Source organism: Hemitrygon akajei, chromosome 6 (genome assembly GCF_048418815.1).
Source record: "Hemitrygon akajei chromosome 6, sHemAka1.3, whole genome shotgun sequence".
Classification (NCBI taxonomy): domain Eukaryota; kingdom Metazoa; phylum Chordata; class Chondrichthyes; order Myliobatiformes; family Dasyatidae; genus Hemitrygon; species Hemitrygon akajei.
Window position 1 is genome coordinate 83,516,216 of NC_133129.1, and position 21,692 is coordinate 83,537,907.

At 41.8% G+C, this 21,692-nt stretch overlaps 1 protein-coding gene across 2 annotated transcripts in view; it reads right to left on the reverse strand.

Moving 5' to 3' along the window:
* The window catches only part of tek (TEK tyrosine kinase, endothelial), a 213,710-nt gene that overhangs the window by 62,956 nt on the left and 129,062 nt on the right, over nucleotides 1–21,692 (reverse strand). For both annotated transcript variants that reach the window (XM_073048693.1, XM_073048692.1), the window contains 3 exons: nucleotides 21,333–21,632; nucleotides 19,239–19,396; nucleotides 8,027–8,240 (listed from right to left, as the gene is read on the reverse strand). In XM_073048693.1, coding sequence (XP_072904794.1) covers nucleotides 8,027–8,240; nucleotides 19,239–19,396; nucleotides 21,333–21,632 — 672 coding nt within the window. The remainder of the gene's footprint in view (nucleotides 1–8,026; nucleotides 8,241–19,238; nucleotides 19,397–21,332; nucleotides 21,633–21,692) is intronic.

A 21,692-nucleotide genomic window follows, 5' to 3' on the forward strand; every position in this document is an offset into this window, starting at 1 on the left:
GGACCTTGTCAAAGGCCTTACTGAAGTCCATGTATACAACATCCACTGCCTTCCCTTCATCCACTTTCCTGGTAACCTCCTCGAAAAACTGTAATAGATTTGTTAAACATGACCTACCACGCACAAAGCCATGTTGACTCTTTCTAATAAGTCCCTGTCTATCCAAATATTTGTAGATCCTCTCTCTTAGTACTCCTTCCAATAATTTACCTACTAGTGACATCAAACTTACCGGCCTATAACTTCCCAGATTACCTTTAGAGCCTTTTTCCAACATATAGATCCCAACACATTCATTTTACTTTTAATAGAAGTTACACAGTAGCATAAAGATTTTTCCAATGAACTAGATGAAATTAAAGGCAGCCCAGGAAACACTTTGAAGGGAATTCAAAAAAAGGTGCACTGGCAATTTTAAATATGTCATGGAAACAGAGGCCCTGTGAGTTTCAAGCGGGTGAAGGAGAAGGCACCTGAGTGAGTTTGATAGGAGTACAGGAAATGGTGCCAATGATGCTGGTGAGTTTAAAGGGAGTGAGGATAGTGGGGCTCCAATGTGCTTAAAAGGAGCACAGGAAAGCTGGGCAGATCACTTTCAAGAAAGCCTGCTGCCTGGATTAGAGCGTATTGGTTACAGGGAGAGGTTGGACACATTGGGATTATTTTCTCTGGAGTATTCCAAACTGAGGGGAGACGTAATATAAGCACATAAAATTACGAGAGGCATAGATAGGATAGACAGACTCTTTTTCTTAGGGTGTAAATGTCAAACACTGGAGGTCATATCTGTAAAGTGAGGGAGAGGAAGTTCAAAGGAGGTGTGCATTTTTTTTCTTCTTACAGAGGTGGGCAGAGGTGGTGGTGATGGAAGCATACAAGACAGTTTTCATTAAAGCCGAACTTAAGTAACCACATGAATATTAAGGGAAGGTAGTGATATAGATCATGTCCAGGCAGATTGGTTTAGTTTAATGTGGCATCATGTTCAACATAGGCATCATGGGTCAAAGTGTATGCTCTGTGTTGTTTGATGTTCTATGTCGCTGTCTTTTTGCATAGCTTTAGATCTTTCTAAAAGTTATCAATATCAGCCACGACCAGCCGATACTGTAGCTACAGGTTACAGTAGTGTGTCAACTAATCTTGAATTTTAATTTCTTTTTAAAAGCATTGTTTTGGTAACATATTACCTAAACTATTGTCAATTCTACATGTCAAATAAAATTATGTTTCTCATTTACCATCACTCCTCTATTCATGTTCCTAGATTGCCATGACTTAGATGGAGGAGTGGAAAGGTGGATTAACATGTTTGTAAAAGACCCTGTCGCTTTCTCCCTAGACCCCATGGAAAATGGTAAATTGGGTGATTGCATTAGTAGTAGACAAGAGCTAGGAGCAGTGGATTGAGTTATTGGGTAAATCCACATCTGATATGTGGAACTCTTTTAAAGGCCAGCTAGTTAGAATTCAGGACCAGCATGTTCCTGTGAAGAGGAAAGAAAAGGTTGGCAAGGATTAATAACCTTGGATGACAAGAGATGTAGTGAGTTTAATCGAAGAGTAAAAGTAAGGTTGATGAATTTGAATTCAGTCAAGGTACTTTAGGAATAGGGAGGAAGCAAGAAAGAATTTATACAAGGAACAAGGAGAGCTGAAAGGGGTTTGTGAAATGTCCTTAGTAAGCAGGATTAAGGAAAATTCTTAGGCATTTTATACAAATTGTAAAATCAAATGGGTAGCTAAGGAAACAATAAATCTATTCAAAATACAAAGGAGGAAATTAATGCCAGGAAGTAGAGGAAATGGGTGAGGTACTAAATAAGTACTTGGCATCTGCATTTGCTAAGGAGAAGGGCATATATTACAGTGAGTTCAGGGGGAAGTACATAGATGACATTTTAGTTATGTTGATACTAAGAAGGAAAAGGTGTCATGTCCCTTGAAGAAATTATGATAGATAAGTCCCCAGTCCTTGAAGGGATCTATCCCACGATATTAAAGGAGTTGAGATTACTGTGGCCTTGGCTGTGTATGATCTTTAGCTGCAAGTATGGTCCCAGAGACTGGAGAGTAGCCAACATTTTTCCTTAACCAAGAGCAAATGGGCTGATCCAGCAAATTATATGCAATGAACTAAGAGAAATTTCTGGAGAAAATTCTTAGTGACATTTAGAAAAGCATGGATTTATGAGGGAAAGGTCATACCTCACTTGATTGAGTTTTTTGAAGGTGTACAAAGGATGATTGATAAGGGCAGGGCCATGGATTATTGTTGGGACTTCTGTTGTTTGTGATAGATAAGAGTGATTTGGACAAAAATATACTTGGTCTGATTTTTAGATGACACAAACACTGGTGGAGTGAGGAAGGTTTTCAAAGGATACAGCAGGATATTAAATTTGGATGGAGAAATGGCAAATAGATTTAATCTGAACAAGTGTGAGGTGATGCATTTTTGGAAGGTCAAATGCAAGAGATAGTAAGTGGCAGGATCTTTGGGAACATTAATGTACAGAGAATCTAGTGGAAACAGTGGGAAAGAAAAACATGGTGAGTATAAAGTTGGCAAGATATGTTGCAGCTGGATTAAACTTCAAATAGGCTTCTCTTGAGTAGTAAATATAAGAAGAGGTCAGACAAACTTGGATTGTTTTTGCTAGTATGTAGGAGGTTGAGGATGACCCAATAGAAGTACCTAAAATTATGAGAGGCATAGAGAGGGTAGATAAAGTCTTTTTCCAAGAATGAAAAATATCAAGATTAAAGTTGAATCACCATGCTTATAGAGAGATTTGGATGTTTGCAGGAAGATAGACTGGTATCACAGGCAGTGCAAACATTGTGTGCCAAAGGCCTGTCGTGCGATGATGTTCTATGTAAAACACAGACTTGGTATGGTCTATCAATGTATGGCACTGCTGTGTACTGGGGTTGTGTGCGATTTCTTCACTGTATAACATTCACAATAATTGTGCTAGGCTGTGAGTGAAGAGTGGGATAAGTGGGGTCAGTGAAAGGGTTAATGAGAGGGCACTGACAAGGTTTTAGAGGGATGAGTAGCTGGACCATTAAGGGGATCAGTGAGAGGGGAAGTGAATGCAGGAATAAGGGGGAAGTGAGGGTATAGTGACCACAGGGGCAAAGAGTTGTAATCTGGTTCATGAGGGGTTGAAGAATGGAGTATCAGGGATGACTGAAGTGAGGAGATAATGAACAGAGGTCTGAGCGGTTGTTGAGTGGATGAGTCATGAGCAGCAGGTGAAGGTTTGTGAGGCACTGAATGACCAGTGATAGGTGTAGTGAGCAGCTTTGTGGGGGCACCAATAGAGCAACTGCTAAGGGTCTAGGTGGGGTGGAATTTATTCAGTGTGTTCAGGAAAGTTTCCTCAGGCACTATATAGAGGGCACTACCAGAGATGGGGCAAAGCTTGATCTACTTCTGGAAAGTAAGGAGTGAGGTCACTTTGGGACCAGAGACTATAGTTCCCTTAGTTTTAAAATAGTTATGGAAAGGATCAGAACTGGTCCACAGGTTCAAGTTTTGAAATGAGTAATGTGAGTGTGATAATATTAGACAGGAGGTTGCAAAAGTTAATTGGGCTGGGTCATTTCTGAGCAAAAGAACTTCCTTGTGTTTGCTTCCGGTAAGTATGTTGGTTTTTAAAGTAAGATAGTATGAGTTCAAGGACTACATGTTCCTGTCAAAGTAAAAGGTAACGCTGCAAGGAGCTATGTTCCCTCGATGTTAATGGAATTTGTAACTTTGGTCAAAAAAAAGGAGGCTTAGATCAGAATCAGAAAAGAGCAGAGTTATCAAAGATAATTTCTCCTGTGCTTTTACCATGTTAAGTCTTGGAAACCTGACAAAGTTTATGGATATATTTTGGTAGCAATCCATATAACAGTAGAAGAAGTGTTGCATGTATTAAGATGTATAAAGGCAGACAAATCTTAGGGTCCAAATCAAAGAATACTGAGGGATGCGAGGGAAGAAATTGTTTGATCCCTGCCAAGATATCTTCTTGTGAGGTACTGGGAGACTGGAGGATAGCAAATGTTGCGCCTTCAGTTAAGAAGGGTAATAATGATAAACTTTGTGATATAGACTTGTTATCCTAACATCCATGGCAGATAAGAAACTGGAAAGCATTCTCAGGAAACCTCATTCTGATTCCGATACACTTACATTCTGTTAGGGCAGCCAACATGTCTTCATGCATGGGAGATCTTGTTTCCATTGGTAGGTGAGACCTGAACTCGGGGACATTGCCTCAAGATTCAGAGGAGAAGAGGAGAAACTGTTTTTCCCAGAGAGTGGTGAATCTGTGGAATTCTCTGCCCAGGGAAGCAGTTGAGGCTTCTTCACTAAATATATTTAAGATACAGTAATATAGGTTTTTTTACATAGTAAGGGAATTAAGGGTTATGGGGAAAAGGCAGGTAGATGGGGCTGAGTTTACAGACTGATCAGCCATGATCTTATTGAATGGCGGGGCAGGCTTGATGGGCCGGATGTCCCACTCCTGCTCCTATTTCTTATGTTCTTACGTTATGAAATTGGTTGAGTTTATTAATGAAGTATTGAGCAAGTTGATGGGGGAGAGTGGTAGAAGAAGTAAATATGGATTTCATTGAGGCTTTTCATATGGTGTCACATGGCAGGCTGCACTGCCAAGTTAAATCACATAGCACTCATGGAGAACCAGCAAACCAGATACAAAGGTGGTGGTTGTAGGAAACGGAGGGTGATAGTGGAAGAATGTTTCTCACTCTGGAGGTCTGTGACCTCTGACTAGTGATGTGCTCTAGGGGCTGGGCTGGGCCCATTGTTACCTATCATCTAGGTGAATGATTTGGTTGAGAATATACATGGAATAGTTAGTAAATTTGCACATTATATACAGGTGGTGCTGTAGACAGTGAAGAGAAGCAGCGAGATTAATACTGGGAACTTTATTGGCTGGGTAGGGTGAGCTAAGGAATAACAATTTTATTCAGGTGTGTGACATTTTAGAAGAACATATCAAGGTAAAGGTAGGAATTTTGCACTGAATGGGAGAGCTCTTGAGTATTGCAGCAGACAAGGGAAATGTACGGGATAGAGGGGTTAGTTACTTGACTGAAACTTAGGCAGTGTGGAAATGTCAAATACTGAAGGCCATAATTTAATGTGAGAAGGGGGATATATGTGGCTATTTCTTTTTTAAACAGAGTATTTGATGCCTGGGATCCACTACCTGATTTCTGTCTTGAATATCCTCATATATTCCTTATTTTTCCTTAAGGGACTTGCTTGGTCCTGAAATATGTCTCCTTTTTCTTGACCAAAGCCTCAAAATCTCTCATGAATGAAGGGTTCCATCGTGTTGCCAGCCTTGCCTCTCACTCTCAGTGAAGTATATTAGTCCTGAATTCTTATATTATATAAAATATATCACTTTTAGAAGCCTCCACATGCCATTTATCTCTTTATCTGCCAAACGGCTCTCCCAATCAACCTTCACTAGGTTCTGTCCAATGCCATTTATATTAACTTTGTGAACTAGTTTTATCTACTTTCATAATTTGTTTTAATGCTAATTGAAATGTGATCACTGGTCCCAAAATGCTCCCCAGCTGACTCTTCAGCCACCTACCCCACCTCACTTGTTATGTGGCCGTTGAGTGTTACCCATCTCTGGTCAGACCAGCTGCATTTTGCATGAGTAAATTTTCCTGGACATAACTAACAAATTCTGCACCACTTGCATTAAAAACTGAGGCTTTGGCAATGAGGCACAGGTGAGTACAAAGATAGGTACAAAGGTACAAAGACTTGCATTTTGGTAGAACCAACCAGGGTAGGTCTTACACAGTGAACGGTAGGGCACTGAGGAGTGCGATAGAACAAAGGGTAGAATTGAGATCCATAATTCATTGGAAGCGGTAGCACAGGTAGATAGAGTCATAAAGGATGCTTTTTGCACATTGGTTTAAGTTGTATAAGATGTTGGTGAGGTCTAATTTGGAGCATTATGTGCAGTTTTGGTCACCTACCTATGGGAAAGATGTAAATAAGGTTGAAAGAGTACAGAGAAAATTTACAAGGATTTTATTGGGACTGGAAGACCAGAGTTATAAGGAATATTGAATAGGTTAGGACTGTATTCCTTGGAATGTAGAAGATTAAGGAGAAATTTGCTGGAGGTTACAAAATTATGAGGGGTATAGGTAGGGTAAATGAGAAATTTGCTAGAGGTTACAAAATTATGGGGGGTATAGGTAGGGTAAATGCAACCAGCTTTTTTCCACTGAGGTTGGATGAGACTACAACTAGAGTTCATGGATTAAATGCGAAAGGTGAAAAGTTAAGGGGAACATGACGGAAAACTTCTTCACACAACAGTACCCCATAAATTTAAGAGTATCAGAGGGTAGATGTGAGTGCAGTCACTATTACTAAGGAGCAGGTGCTTGGGAAGCTGAAAGTTCTGAAGCTAGATAGGTCATTTGGACTAGAAGTACTACAACCCAGGTTTCTGAAAGAGGTGGTTGAAGAGATGGCACAGACATTAGTAGTGAACTTTCAAGAATCCATATTTTCTGGAATGGTTCCAGAGACTGGAGGATTGCAAATATCAAAAGGGACGGAGACAAAAGGCAGAAAATTATAGGGTAGTTAGCCTGACTTCAGTGGTTGGAGCCCATTATTAAGGTTTTGAAGTATTTGGAAGCACATGATAAAATAGGCCGAAGTCAGCAGGGCTTTCTTAAGGGGAAACCTTGCCCGGCAAATCTGTTGGAATTTTTTGATGAAATAACAGGCAGGATAGACAGAGTTGATAAATGTTGCTTACTTAGAATTTCAGAAAGCCTTTGACAAGCTGCCGCAGATGAGTTTGCTAAACATATAAGAGTCCATGGTATAACAGGAAGGATACTAGTGTGGACAGAAGATTGGCTGGCTGGCAAGAGGCAAAGAGTGGGAATAAAAGGGGAACTTCTATGGTTGGCTCCCTGTGACTAGTGATGTTCTGCAAAGGTCAGTTCTGGGACTGCTTCTTTTCACATTATATGTCAATGATCTGGGTGACGGAATTGAAGTCTTTGTGGCCAAGTTTGCAGATGATATAAAGACAGGTGGAAGGGTAGGTAGTGTTGAGGGAGCGGGGAGTCTGCAGAAGGACTTGGACAGATTAGAGAATGGGCAAAATTGCAAATGGAGTAAGTTTGGGAAAGTGTCTAGCCATGCACTTTGATAGAAGGAATAAAGGTGTAGACTATTTTCTAAACAGGGAGCAAATCCAGAAATCGGAGGTGCAAATGAATTTGGGAGTCCTATTACAGGATTTCCTAAAGGGTAACTTCCATGTTTAGATGGTAGTAAGTAAAGCAAATGCAACGTTAGCATTAATCTCAAGAGGACTATAATATAAAAGCAAGGATGTATTGCTGATGCTTTATAAGGAATTGGTCAGATTGCACTTGGAGAATTGTGAGCAGTTTTGGCCCCTTATCTAAGATCAGATCTGATCTCTAGTGCCGTTTGGAATTTGAATGCTCTCCTTGTAAGTGGTCTGGCTTCCACCCACATCCCAAAATAGTTGTGGTTTGGTAGCTTAAGTGGTAGTATCTGGGGAGTATTGTAGCTGATGGGAATGTGGAGGGAGTAAAATGGTTTAGGGAAGGAACAGTCTAAAAGTGTGTTGGCTGCCATGACCTATTTCCTTGCTGTAAATGTCTCTAAAGAATGCTGATGTGGTCCTACAATTAAATTAAAATCAGATTAAACTAGAGGATTAAAATTTTGTCTTCTGGCAGTACCAACGGTCAATAATGTGAAAGATTCAGAGACAGGAGCTAAGATGTTACTGCTGCTGAGTACGGTATGTGCTAGAAGATACGTTAGGACTGGCCTCATTCTATGAAGGTATAAGTTAATAATAAGTTACAGAACCAAGGATGAAAGTCCATGATATATCACAGATGCCTAATTGAATGAAGGAAAGGGCCCAGTCTACTTCAGTAAACTAATAGTACCTACCTTTCATTCGCTTAATAGCAGCATTCATCTTGTGCCCATTTTTTTTAATTCGAGCCTTCAAGACCTGTCCAAAATTCCCCTCACCAATAATGTCTTCAAATTTGATATCATCCCACTGAAGGACAGGATAGACAACTGGCATTCGCATCTGAGGCTTTGTTTTCCTGGAGAGTGTGAGTGTCCCTGAATTAAACTGAATAATTGGCTCTTCTCGCTGTAAAGACAAGGAAAGTGAAGATTAGGAATCAACATACTGATAAACAAAACTTGAAGCCAAGTCATTTGCATATATCACAAACAGCAGAAGTTTTAGTACAGTTCCCTATGGAAGACCACTAGGCTTCCGGCCAGAATAAGTCCCATTGCCCACTAGTCTCTATCTTCTATGTACAATTCTGAACCTAAACCACCAATACATTGTGGATCTTTCTGATCAACCCACCATGTTTGATCTTGAAGTCATTGCAGATAACATCCATTGCCCTCACTTCATCAATTACCTTGGTTGGCTGCTCATAAATTTAATCAAAATTGTAAGGCGTGACTTTACCTGCAAAAAGCCATGCTGGCTGTCCATACTTAGAACCTAGAACCAGTTCAGCACAGGAACAGGACACCTGGCTCATGATATTGTGCTGAACTAGTAAATAAATGCATAACAAAATTAATCTCTAGTGCCTACACAATGTCTCTATCTTTTTATTCCCCGCACATTCATGTGTATAAGAGCCTCTTAAATGCCGCTATCATATTTGCCTCCACCTGCAACACATTAAAGCACCGGTCCTTTAATCCAGGCAGATTCTGGTAAGCCTCTTCTACACCCCCTCTAAAGTCTTCACGTGACTGGCATTGAATACAATACTCCAGATAGTGTCAAACATTATTTTATAAAACTGCATCATAACTAACTGACTTTAAACATCATCTTTAGCACCCCATCAGCCTGTGTGGTCATTTTCAGGGAGCCAAGGAGTTGTATTCTAAGATACCTCTGTTCCCTTAACACTGTTAAGGGTCCTGCTATTAACAATGCGCTGTCTCTCTACATTTGATCTCCTGAAGTGCAATACTTCACATTTGGACAGTTAAACACTACCTGCCATTCCTCCACTCATTTCTGCCACTGATCTATCTATATCCTGCTACAGATCTTTGCCAGTCTTCTGCACTACCTATAATGCCATCAGTTTTCATATCATCTCATTAACTCTATGTTTTCATCCAAGTTATTTACATGTATCAGAAATGACAGAGGTCCTAGTATGGATTCCTGCAGAACACCACTAGTCACAGAACTCCAGCCAGAAATCCTATTGACCACTATCATCTGAATACAACAGCTAATTCACCATGGATCCCATACATGTTAATTTTCTGGATGAGAATACCATGAAGGAACTTGACAAAGACGTTATATGTCCATAACATCCACAGCTCTACCTTCGTCAGTCACCTTTGTCACCTCTTTAAAGAGTTCAATATACATGATGTGCTCCAAACAAAGTCATGCTGACTGTCCTTAATTTAGGCTTTGGTTTTATATCAGATCCCCAGTCTGAGTGGTGTCACCATGGAAGATGCTAGCATTACGCCAGAAATTCAGGAGCTTCAGGGGGCAGAAGTGAGTGTAGTCACTATTACAAAGGAGAAGGTGCTTGGGAAGTTAAAATGTCAACACTGTCACACCCCAGGGGTGTGTGCATAGCCCACTGCTCTACTAACTATATACACATGATTATGGCTGGGCATAGCTCAAGTACCATCTATAAATTTGCTGATGATACAACCATTGTTGGTAGAATCTCAGGTGGTGACGAGAGGGGGTACAGGAGTGAGATATGCCAACTAGTGGAATGGTGTTGCAGCAACAACCTGGCACTCAATGTCAGTAAGACAAAAGAGCTGATTGTGGACTTCAGGAAGGGTAAGATGAAGGAACACATACCAATCCACATAGAAGGATCAGATGTGGAGAGAGTGAGCAGTTTCAAGTTCCTGGGTGTCAAGATCTCTGAGGATCTAACCTGGTCCCAACATATTGATGCAGTTATAAAGAAGGCAAGACAACAGCTATACTTTATTAGGAGTTTGAAGAGATTTAGCATGTCAACAAATACACTCAAACATTTCTATAGTTGTACCGTGGAGAGCATTCTGACAGGCTGCATCACTGTCTGGTATGGAGTGGCTACTGCACAGGACTGAAAGAAGCTGCAGAAGGTTGTAAATCTAGTCAGCTCTATCTTGGGTACTAGCCTACAAAGTACCCAGGATGTCTTTAGGGAGAGGTGTCTCAGAAAGGCAGCGTCCATTATTAAGGACCTCCAGCACCCAGAGCATGCCCTTTTCTCACTGTTACCATCAGGTAGGAGGTACAGAAACCTGAAGGCACACACTCAGTGATTAAGGAACAGCTTCTTCCCCTCTGTCATCCGATTCCTAAAGGACATTGAATCTTTGGACACTACTTCACTTTATTTTAATATACAGTATTTCTGTTTTTGCATGTTTTTAATCAATTCAATATACATAATTGATTTACTTGTTTATTTATTATTATTATTATTTTGTTTTTCTCTGCTAGATGATGTATTGTGCTGAACTGCTGCTGCTACATTAACAAATTTAACGTCACATGCCAGTGATGATAAACCTGATTCTGATGGTAGATAAGTCACCTGGCCAAGATGCACTACATTGCAGAGTTCTGAAAGAGGTAGCTGAAGAGATTGTGGAAGCATTGGTAGTAATCTTTCTAGAATTACTAGATTCTGGAATGGTTCTGGAGGAGTGGGAAAATGAAAATGTTTCTCCACCCTTTAAGAAGAGAGGGAGACAAAAGACAGAATATTATAGGCCAATTAAGCTGACTTCAGAGGTTGATAAGACGTTGGGGTCCATTATGAAGGATGAGGTTTCAGGATACTTAGAGTCACATGATAAAATAGGCCAAAGTCAGTATGGTTTCATTAAGAAGAAATTTTGCCTGACAAATCTGTTGAATTCTTTGAGGAAATAATAGACGTTATTTGATGCTTACTTGGAATTTCAGAAGATCTTTGACATGCTGCCGCAGGTGAGGTTGCTAAAGAAGATGAGAGCCCGTGGTATTACAGGAAAAGTACTAGTAAGGACAGAAGAAGGGTGCACCGCTGTTGCAGATTGGGATTTCTGGAGTTCAATTGTAACACCATTCTGTCAGGGGTATCTGTAGGTCTTCCCCATGGAATATGTGGGTTTTCCCCATTTGCTCAGATTCCCTCCCCCAGTTCAAGGATATTGTGCTGGGGCAGCATGGTAGTATAGTGGTTAGCACAATGCTTTACAGTACAGGTGACGGGGGGTGTGGGGTGTGGTTTAATTCCCGCCACTGCCTGTGAGGAGTTTGAACGTTTTCCCCAAGACCGTGTGAATTTCCTCAGGGTGCTCCGGCTTCCTTCCACAATCCTGACTGGTAGGTTAATTGGTCACTGTAAGTTGTCCTGTGATTAGGCTAGGGTTGAAATGGGGGAGTTGCTGGGTGGTGAGGCTCGAATGGCCAGAAGGGCCAGCTCTGTACTGTATCACTAAGTAAGTAAATAAAAAGATCGGCTAACTGGCAGGAGGTCTTTTATAAAGGGGGTCTTTTATGGTTGGCTGCTGGTGACTAGTGGTGTTCCACAGGTACTGGAGTTTAGAAGAATGAGTGCGGGTGGGGAGGAAATCTCATCAAATATTGAAAGGCCTAGATGAAGTGGAAATAGCAAGGATGTTTTCTGTAGTGGATGAGTCTCGAAGAGGGCAAAGGACAAGGACATCTCTTCAGAACAGAGATGAGAATCAGAATCAGGTTTTAATGTCACCGGCATATGTTGTGAAATTTGTTAAATTAGCAGCAGCTAAGCAATACATGATAATGTAGGAAAAAATAAGTAAATCAATTACAGTAAGTATATGTATATTAATTAGTTAAATTTAAATAGTACAAAAATAGAAATAATATGATAACAAAGTGAGGTAGTGTTCATGGGTTCAACGTCCATTTAGGAATTAGATGGCAGAGGGGAAGAAGCTGTTCTTGAATCATTGAGTGTGTGCCTTCTGGCTTCTGTACCTCCTCCCTGATGGAAGCAATGAGAGGAGGGCATGTCCTGGGTGATGGGGGCCCTTAATGATGGACACTGCCTTCCTGAGGCACTGCTGTTTGTTGATGTCTTGGATACCACAGAGGACAGTATCCAAGATAGAGCTGACTAATTTTTACAACTTTCTCTCGCTTCTTTTGAACTCTGCAGTAGCTCCCCAATACCACACAGTGATGCAGCCTGTCAGAATGCTCTCCACGTACATTTGCAGAAGTTTTTGAGCGTTTTGTGTGACAAACCAAATCTCCTCAAACTCCTAAAGAAATATGGTCATTGTCTTGCCTTCTTTATGGCTGCATTGATATGTTGGGACCCAGTTAGATACTCAAATAACTTGACAGCTTGAAACTAGAAATTGTGCAGTCTCTCCACTTCTGATCCCTCAATGAAGATTGGTTCTTGTTCCCTCATCTTCCCCTTCCTGAAGTCCACAATCAGCTCTTTTGCCTTTCTGATGCTCAGTGCAAAGTTGTTACTGCAACACCACTCAACCAGCAAACTCATACATGGCATGTGAGCTATACCTAGTCACATCATCATGGGTATCGAGAGAGTAGAGTAGTGGCTAAGGCACACATCCCTGAGATGTGTCAGTGTTGATCATCAGCAAGGAAGAGGAGGAGGAATTTCTTAATTATGAGGGATATAGATATGGTAAATGCAAGCAGACTTTTTCCATTGAGGTTGGGTGAGACTAGAACTAGAGGTCATGGGTTAAAGGTGAGAGGAGAAATGTTTATGGAGTTCATGAGGGGGATCTTCTTAACTCACAGGGTGGCGAGAGTCTGGAATGAGCCAAACTAATCATTTGGATGTGGTTTGGCACAGACTAGATGGGCTGAAGGGCTTGTTTCTGTGCTGTAGAATTTCATACTAGCTTCTCACCTGAGACTAGATAGGAAATGAAGATCTGATCAAGACCTCGGCAATCTCATCTCTAGACTCTCTCAATAACCTGGGGTATGTCTCACTGGGCCTTGGAAACTTACACCTTAATGTTCTTTAAGCATGAATTAAGAATTGGCTTGCTTACAAAAGGTAGGGGGTGGTAGTAGATGGAGTTTATTCTGTCTGGAGATCTGTGAGCAGTGATGTTCCGCATGGACTGTTTGTGGTTTTTATAACTGACTTGGTCGAGGAAGTGGTTCAGATTCAGATTCAGTTTATTGTCATTTAGAAACCACAAATGCAATGCAGTTAAAAAATGAGACAACATTCCCCCAGAATGATATCACAAAAGCATATGACAAAACAGACTACACCAGAAAATCCACGTAATGTTTGGCAATCCCCAATCCAGAGTCCGGAGAGGCTGCTGCCTATTAATATCACGCTACCGTCTAGCACGTTCCCTGGAAAGGAGCTCCAAATCCACCAGACCAACAAGACCAAAAACTAAAGACTAAAGACTAAACTAATGGTTGGGCGCATTAGTAAGTTTGTAGATGACATGAAGGTTGGTGGTGTTGTGGAGAGTGTAGAAGGCTGTCGTAGGTTACAAAAGAACATTGATAGAATGCAGAACTGGACTGAGAAGTGGCAGATAGAGTTCAATCTGGAAAAGTCAGAAATTATTCACTCTGGAAGATCACAGTGTTAATCGCAGGATTCTAAACAGTGTGGAATAATAAAGGGATCTTGAGGTTCATGTCCACAGATCCCTCAAAGTTGCTGCACAAGTTGATAGGGTGTTAAGGCACATGGTGTGTTGGCCTTCATTTGTAAAGGAATTGAGTACAAGAACTGCAGGAAAACGTTGCAGAACTATGAAGCACTGGTCAGACCACACTGGAGTTCATTTCTGGTTGCCTCATTTTAAGAAGGATGTGGAGGTTTTAGAGAGTGTGCAGAGGAGATTTACCAGGTTGTCGCTTGGATTAGAGGACAAGTCTTTTGAGGATCGGTTGAGAGAGCTAGGTCTTTTCTCTTTGAAGTGAAGGAGGATGAGAGGTGACTTGATAAAAAGATGATAAGAGGCTTAGATTGAGTGGATAGGCAGAGACACTTCCCCAGCTTGAAAATAACTTGCACGAGGGGGCATGGTTTTATGGTGATTGGAGGAAAGTGTAGGGTAGATGTCAGAGGTATGGTATTTATATAGAGGGTGGTGGGTGTGTGGAACACCCTTTCATGGCTGGTGGTAGAGGCAAACACATCAGGAACATTGGAAAGTTACTTAGATATACACATGGATGAATGAAAACGGAGAGCTGTGTGTGTGTGTGGGGGGGGGGGGTGCGAGTAAAGGTTAGAGTGATCTTAGAGTACATTAAAACATCGGCACAACAACATAGCCCAAAGGGTCTGCATCGTGCTATTTTGTTTTAAGTTCTATGTTAAGAGATCTAATATTACTTTTTTACCAACCTCAAAAAGCCATAATATAAGACCATATGATATAGGAGAAGAATTAGGCCATCTGGCCCGTCGAGTCTGCTCCACCATTTCATAATTTTCCTTTCAGCCCCAAAGCTCTTGCCTTCTCCTAGATCCCTCCATGCTCTGAATGACCAAAAATTTATCAACCTCTGCCTTAAATATACACAAAGACTTAGCCTCAACAGCTGCTTGTGGCAAAGAATTCCACAGTTTCAGGGCTCTTTGGCTAAAGAAATTCCTCCTCATCTCTGTTCCAAAAGTATGTTCCTCTATTCTGAGGCTGTGTCCTCTGATTGTAGACACTCCCACATCCTCTCTACATCCACTCTGTCAAAGCCTTTCTCCATTTAATAGGTTTCAATGAGGTCCCCCCTTCATTCTTCTGAATTCTAGTGAATACAGGCCCAGAGCCATCAAATGCTCTTTGTATGGCAAGTGCTAGTGTCTTCCACAGTGAAGACTGATTCAAAATAGGTATTCAGTTCATGCACCATTTCCTTGTCTCCCATTACTACCTCTCCAGCATTGGTTTCCAGTGGTCCGATATCCACTCTCACCTCTCTTTTACACTTTATGTATCTAAAGAAACTTTGGTATCTGCTTTAACATTATTGGCTAGCTTACTTTTGTAAACCATCTTTGTCTTCTTAATGACTTTTTCGTTCCCTCTGTGTGTTTTTAAAAGCTTCCCAATCCTCTAACTTACCACTAATTTTTGCTCTAGTATATGCCCTCTCTTTGGCTTTTATGTTGGCTTTGACTTCTCTTGTTAGCCACAGTTGAGTCATCTTGCCTTTACTTCTTCCCCTTTGGGTTTTATATATATCCTATACCTTCTGAATTGCTTCCAGAACTTCCAGCCCTTGCTGCTCTGCCATCATCCCTGCCAGTGTTCTTTTCCAATTAATTCTGGCCAACTCCTCTCTCAAGCCTCTGCAATTCCCTTTACTGTAATACTGATATATCTGGCTTTAGCTTCTCCTTCTCAAATTTTAGGGTGAATTTGATCATATTATGATCACTTGCTAGCCAGCTGGTGGCGTAGTGGCATCAGCGCTGGACTTCGGAGCGAAGGCTCCCGAGTTCGAATCCAGCCAGCTCCCTTGCACGCTTTCCATCCATGCTGGGTTGACTGTCGAGCTAGCAACTCAGCCTCGTAAAAACAAGAAAGCCCACACGATGGCGTCCCCATGACTCCACACGGAGTTAAGGGCATTCTTCTTCTTCATGATCACTTGCCCCTAAGAATTCTTTTACTTTAAGCATGTTAATTAATTCTGGTTCGTTGCAGTACACCTTGCACATTGCAGAATACAGAACAGCTGATCCCCTAGGGGCTCAACCATGAGTTGCTCTAGAAAACCATCTTGGAATCCAGCACCAACCTGATTTTCCCAATCCACCTGCATATTGAAATCCCCCATGACTATTGTAACATTGTCCTTTTGGCACGTGTTTTCTATCTCTCATTGTATTTGTAGACTACATCTTTATTACTGTTTGGAGTCAGTATACAAGTCCCATCAGGGTCTTTTGACCCTTGCAGTTCCCTAGATCTAAACAGAATGAGTCAATATTTTCCAACCCTATGTCACCTCTTTCTATGATTTGATTTCATTTTTACCAACACAGCAACACTGCCCCCCTCTTCCTTCCTGCCTGTCCTTTTGCTACAATGTGTTAGCACACTCCATCTCATGATCCTTCACAGTCTTCTCCTTGGTAAATACTGATACGAAGTATTCATTTAGGACTTTAACCACATCCTCTGACTCCCACATATGCTCCTTCCTTTATCCTTGAGTGGTTCTATGCTCTCCCTTAGTTATCCTTTTGCCTTTGATGCTGTAGTTCCTCTTTAATCCTATTTGTCCTGGACTTTTGCTGTCATGCTTGAAAACAGAGACCACATTTGATGTTTTCCAGTTCTATTGCACCTCACTAATGTCCAGCAAAGATTAAAAGTTCTCAGCCAGAGCCACAGAATACTTAAAGATCTACCCATTTACATTTTCATCCAAGTGATTGAACTACTTTATATCTCTAACCATCACTGAGATGTCCCAGCACCAGTCCTTGTAGTACACCACCAATACGGGGTCTCCAGCCAGAATAATAGGCTTTCACTCCTACTTTCTGCCTTCAATGGGTAAGCCAGTTCTGAATCTAAACTTGCAATTCACCCTAGATCCCAGGCATCTTTATCTTCTGAATTAACCTAATATAAGGGACCATATGGAAAGGCTTCCTTAAGTCCATGTAGATAATGCCCACTGCCTTAATTTTATCAAGCAACATTGTCACCTGCAAAAAAATTAATTATTTTTGTCAGGCGTAATTTGTCCTACACAAAGTAAAGGTAAAAGTCGCTAAGCAGCCCCTACCTTTCCATGTGTGCATGAATCCTGTCTCTCACTGTCCTCTGCTCTGCTCTTTCCTACACTTAGGTTAAAAAGTCAACACAACAACATGGGCTGTAGGGCCTGTAATTTGTGTACTGCTCTATTTTTATGTTCTCCATAATATAGTGATGGAAAGTACTCATTCAGTACCTCACCCACTGTATTTTCTCTCTTTTTACACTACTTATTTAATTTAATTTTTAATATATACTTATTAAAATTTAGTTTTATTAGTATTATGTATTGTAATGTACTGCTGCTGCAAAGCCATAAATTTCACAAAATATGCCAGTGATGTTAATCCTGATACCGTTTCAAGAACCCCTCTTGGATGCACTGAAGAAATCCTGCTCCATTGAAGTCTCCTGTATTAAGGAAGTTCCAGTAAATAATGGGGAAGTTAAAGCCCCCACTATGACAACCCGTTTGTTTGTACACCTCTCCATAGTCTGTATTCATATCTGTTTTTCTGATATCCTACCTGAGAATTTGCACTCATCCTATTTCTGAGCTTTACCCAATTTGCCTCTGTGGATGACAGCTCCAGTGTGTTCTCTCTGAGGGACATTGCCCCTTATCAATTGTGCAAATCCTCTAGCTCTTTCACCTCTCTCCCCATCGCACCTCACCTAGGAACACTGAGCTTCCAGTCCAGTCCCTCATGCAACTAGGTCTCTGTAATGGCAATTCCATGTTATCCATGCTCTAAAGGTTCATCCTCCTTACCCATAATGCCTCTACCATTGCTTTTTCAGCCCATCAGGCCCATCGTGTTTAATTACCGTCATTACTAGTCTCACTTGTCGTGCCAACTTTCTTGCCCTCACCCCTTTTTCTCCCAGAACTATAAAAGTTTACTTACATAACAGATACGCAAGGTATAGACATTCAGTATTTACAAGACAGTGAGTACATTTAGATTAAAATATGATTACCATTGTCTGTAAGACAGTCAGTTCCCTGGGGGGAGCTCACCACTCCTGGAAATTCCCCACTGTACCCATGGTGATGGCATGCTCCCTCTCCAAGGACAGCCGGGTATGAAAGTATCTTAGGAGAGGAGCAGGTAGTTGGCCCTGGCAGAGCCCTTGACTTTCCGCTGCCCAGGCCTGTGAATGGCCAGCCCGCCAGCAGTTCGTCAACGCTTCACAAACCTACTCTCACCCGACCACCTGTTGTCCTGCTGCTGCAGATACCAAATCCCCAGCCACACCAGTGTAAACCCACTGAGTAGCAAACCTCCCAGTGAGGATATTGATACCCTACCAGTTCAGATGCAAACCTTCTTGTCTGTACATGCCCTCGAAGAGACCCTGATGATCCACAAATCCTGAGAATATAATCCTAGAAATCTTGCTTCTTAACTTTCTACGTAGAAGCCTATAATCACTTTACAGGACCTCATCCCTGCTCTGGCTTATGTCATTGGTACCCATATAGATTTCGATCTATGCTGCTCTCCACCCTCTCTCACAATGTCCCGAACCTGCAGCAAGACCATAAAGCATAGGAGCAGAATTAGGCCATTCAGCCTATCAAGTCTGGTCTGTCATTCCATCATGGCTGATCCTCATTGTCCTGCCTTCTCCATGTAGCCTATGAATGTGTACTTTAAATATGCCAAATGACTTGTCTGTGGCAATAAATTCCACAGATTCACTGACCCCTGGCTAAAGAAATTCCAGCTCATCTCTGTTCTAAAGGATGTCCTTCTTATCTGAGGTAGTGCCCATCTGCCCTAGACTCCACCATTATGGTAAACCTCCTCTCCATATCCACTCTATCTGGGCCTTTCAATATTCAATAGGTTTCAATGAGATTCCCCCTCATTCTTCTAAACTCCAGTGAGCATAGGCCCAGAGCCATCAAAAGCTCCTCATATACTAACTCTTTGTCTATTCTGCCTATTATTTCCTCGGATTTCCCCTTCTGGGAACTAAACTGACTTTAGCCTATTTTATCATGTGTCTCCAAATACAATGAAACCTCATCCTTAATATTGAACAGCTGATGTCAGTCTAACTAGCCTATAATTTCCTTTCTTCTGCCTCCTTCTCTTCTTAAAGAGTGCGATGACATTTGCAATTTTGCAGTCCTCTGGAACAATTCCACAATCTAGCAAATCTTGAAAGATTATTACTAATGCCTCCACAATCACTTGTCAGTCTCTATGTGCTCCAGACACAAGTGCCCCTCTTTGTTCTTGAGTGTTCTAACAATATTCCTTGTTACCTGTTGTCTATATGTATAACACGCCTAAAAATAAAGCAGTTGGAAGATCAGAGCTTAATTCTGCAAACTTACCGTGCTATTTTGAAAAGCCTGCACTATTCTCCGTTGGAAGTTGTTCTGTTTGAAGTGAATCACAATACAGAAGGCCAGGAGAATGGTCAGGCAGGTCATTCCTGCTGATCCCAGGATAGCATAGAGCAGTAGGTGCCCAGTCGTCTGCTCGGTGTAAGCTGTAAGAAACAGCACCAGTGCTCAGACATACAGTACCTCAGCCATGCGCAGTGAATTGATAAAGGATCACTATCTATTGGGTGCCAGCCAATTGTTCAGCTGCCCTGTTGTTCATTGACTACTCCAATTCCATACACACACCACAGCCTGGAATGGAGGCTCCAGTCCACTGGATCACAAAGGCAGCAGAGGGCTACAGACTCACCCAGCCCTATCATGGTCACAACTCCCTCTCATCCTGACATCCTCACCCACCATTGAGGACACCTTCAAGAAGATGGCAGCATCCATCAATAAGGACCTTCACCATCAGGGTCATGCCCTCTTCTCATTACTACCATCAGGAAGGAGGTAGAGGAGCCTGAACATCCACACAGTGATTCAGGAACAGCTTCTTTCTCACTGCCATCAGATTTCTGAACGGTCCACAAACCCGTCTCTCTATGCTGTACTGCTGTTGCAAAATAACACACTTCATGTCATATAAGACAGTGATTATACACCTGATTTTGATTCTGAATATTTATTCAATTACTTCCTAAATTTCTATCAAACCTACTTCCATCTTTCAGATAGCACATTCCAGGTCACAGTAATTTACTTGGCAAAAAATCTTGTATCTCTCTCACTAATAACTTTCAGCTTCTATCTGATTCTGCACTGCTACTGGAACCATTCTTGCTACATACAACATAGAATATAGAAGAGTACAGCACAGGAAGAGGAGCTTGGCTCATGATGTCTGTGTCAGTCATGATATTGAATTAAACTAACTATATAGGACCCTGGTCAGACCCTCAGACCCCACTCGGAGTACTGTGCTCAATTCTGGTCGCCTCTCTACAGGAAGGCGAGGGTGCAGAGGAGATTTACAAGGATGTTTCGTGGATTGGGGAGCATGCCCTATGTGAACAGGTTGAGTGAACTCGGCCTTTTTTCCTTGGAGCGACGGAGGATGAGAGGTGACCTGATAGAGGTGTACAAGATGATGAGAGGCATTGATTGTGTTGATAGTCAGAGGCTTTTTCCCAGGGTTGAAATGGCTAGCATGAGAAGTCACAGTTTAAATGTGCTTGGAAGTAGGTACAGAGGAGATGTCCAGGGTAGTTTTTTTTACGCAGAAAGTGGTGAGTACGTGGAATGGGCTGCCGGTGACGGTTGTGGATCGAATACGATGGGGTCTTTTAAGAGACTGCTGGACAGGTATATGGAGCTCAGAAAAATAGAGGGCTATGGGTAACCCTAGGTAATTTCTAGGTTCAGCACAGCTTTGTGGCCGAAGGACCTGTATTGTGCTGTAGGTTTTCTGTATTTCTAACCTTTTCTAATATGTTTGCACATGATCCATATTCCTCCATTCCCTGCATGTTCATGTGCCTCTCCTAATGCCTGTGAGAAGACATTATATACCAACACCCCTGGCAGCTTGTTTCAGGAACCTCCTGAAAGTATTCCAGAATTCTGAGAAGGAAAAGGATCATGGGATGGGAGGCCTAGGGAGGCCCCCCTCCCTTTTTTTTCTTTCTCTCTCTGCCCATCGCTCTGCCTGTTCTCCATCTCCCTCTGGTGTTCCCCTCCCCCTTTTTGTCTCCCTAGGCCTCCTGTCCCATGATCCTTTCCCTTCTCTAGCTCTGTATCCCTTTTGCCAATCACCTTTCTGGCTCTCAGCTTCACCCCACCCCCTCCGGTCTTCTCCTATCATTTTGCATTTCCCCCTCCCCCTTCTACTTTCAAATCTCTTACTATCTTTCCTTTCAGTTAGTCCTGACGAAGGGTCTCGGCCTGAAACATCGACAGCGCTTCTCCCTATAGATGCTGCCTGACCTGCTGCGTTCCACCAGCATTTTGTGTGTTGTTGTTTGAATTTCCAGCATCTGCAGATTTCCTCATGTTTGCATGATAATTACATGATAATTTATGGAGAGAAGGTTGTACCTGCAGACTTTTGTAGCGTGTGAAGTTCCATTGTTAGATTGGGTTCACTCTCTCCAATGTTGTTCTTCGCGCTGAGTTCCACCAGATAAGGTGAATTTGGCTCCAGACCTCGCAACTGGAACTGTGAAATGTTGTCTTTTATTTTGATTTCTGTCTCCTGAGTGTAGTCATCTGCCCCATCAATTTTGTAACGTATGATAACAGAAGTTATTGAGTTGCCATCTTCAATTGCCCAGGATATGAAAGCCGAAGAATCGGAGATATTAAAAATTTTGATGTTGGTGGGAGCAGGAGGTTGTTCTGTCAAAAATAATGACACCCATTATTAATTGCACTACAATCTACTTCTTAACCACCTGA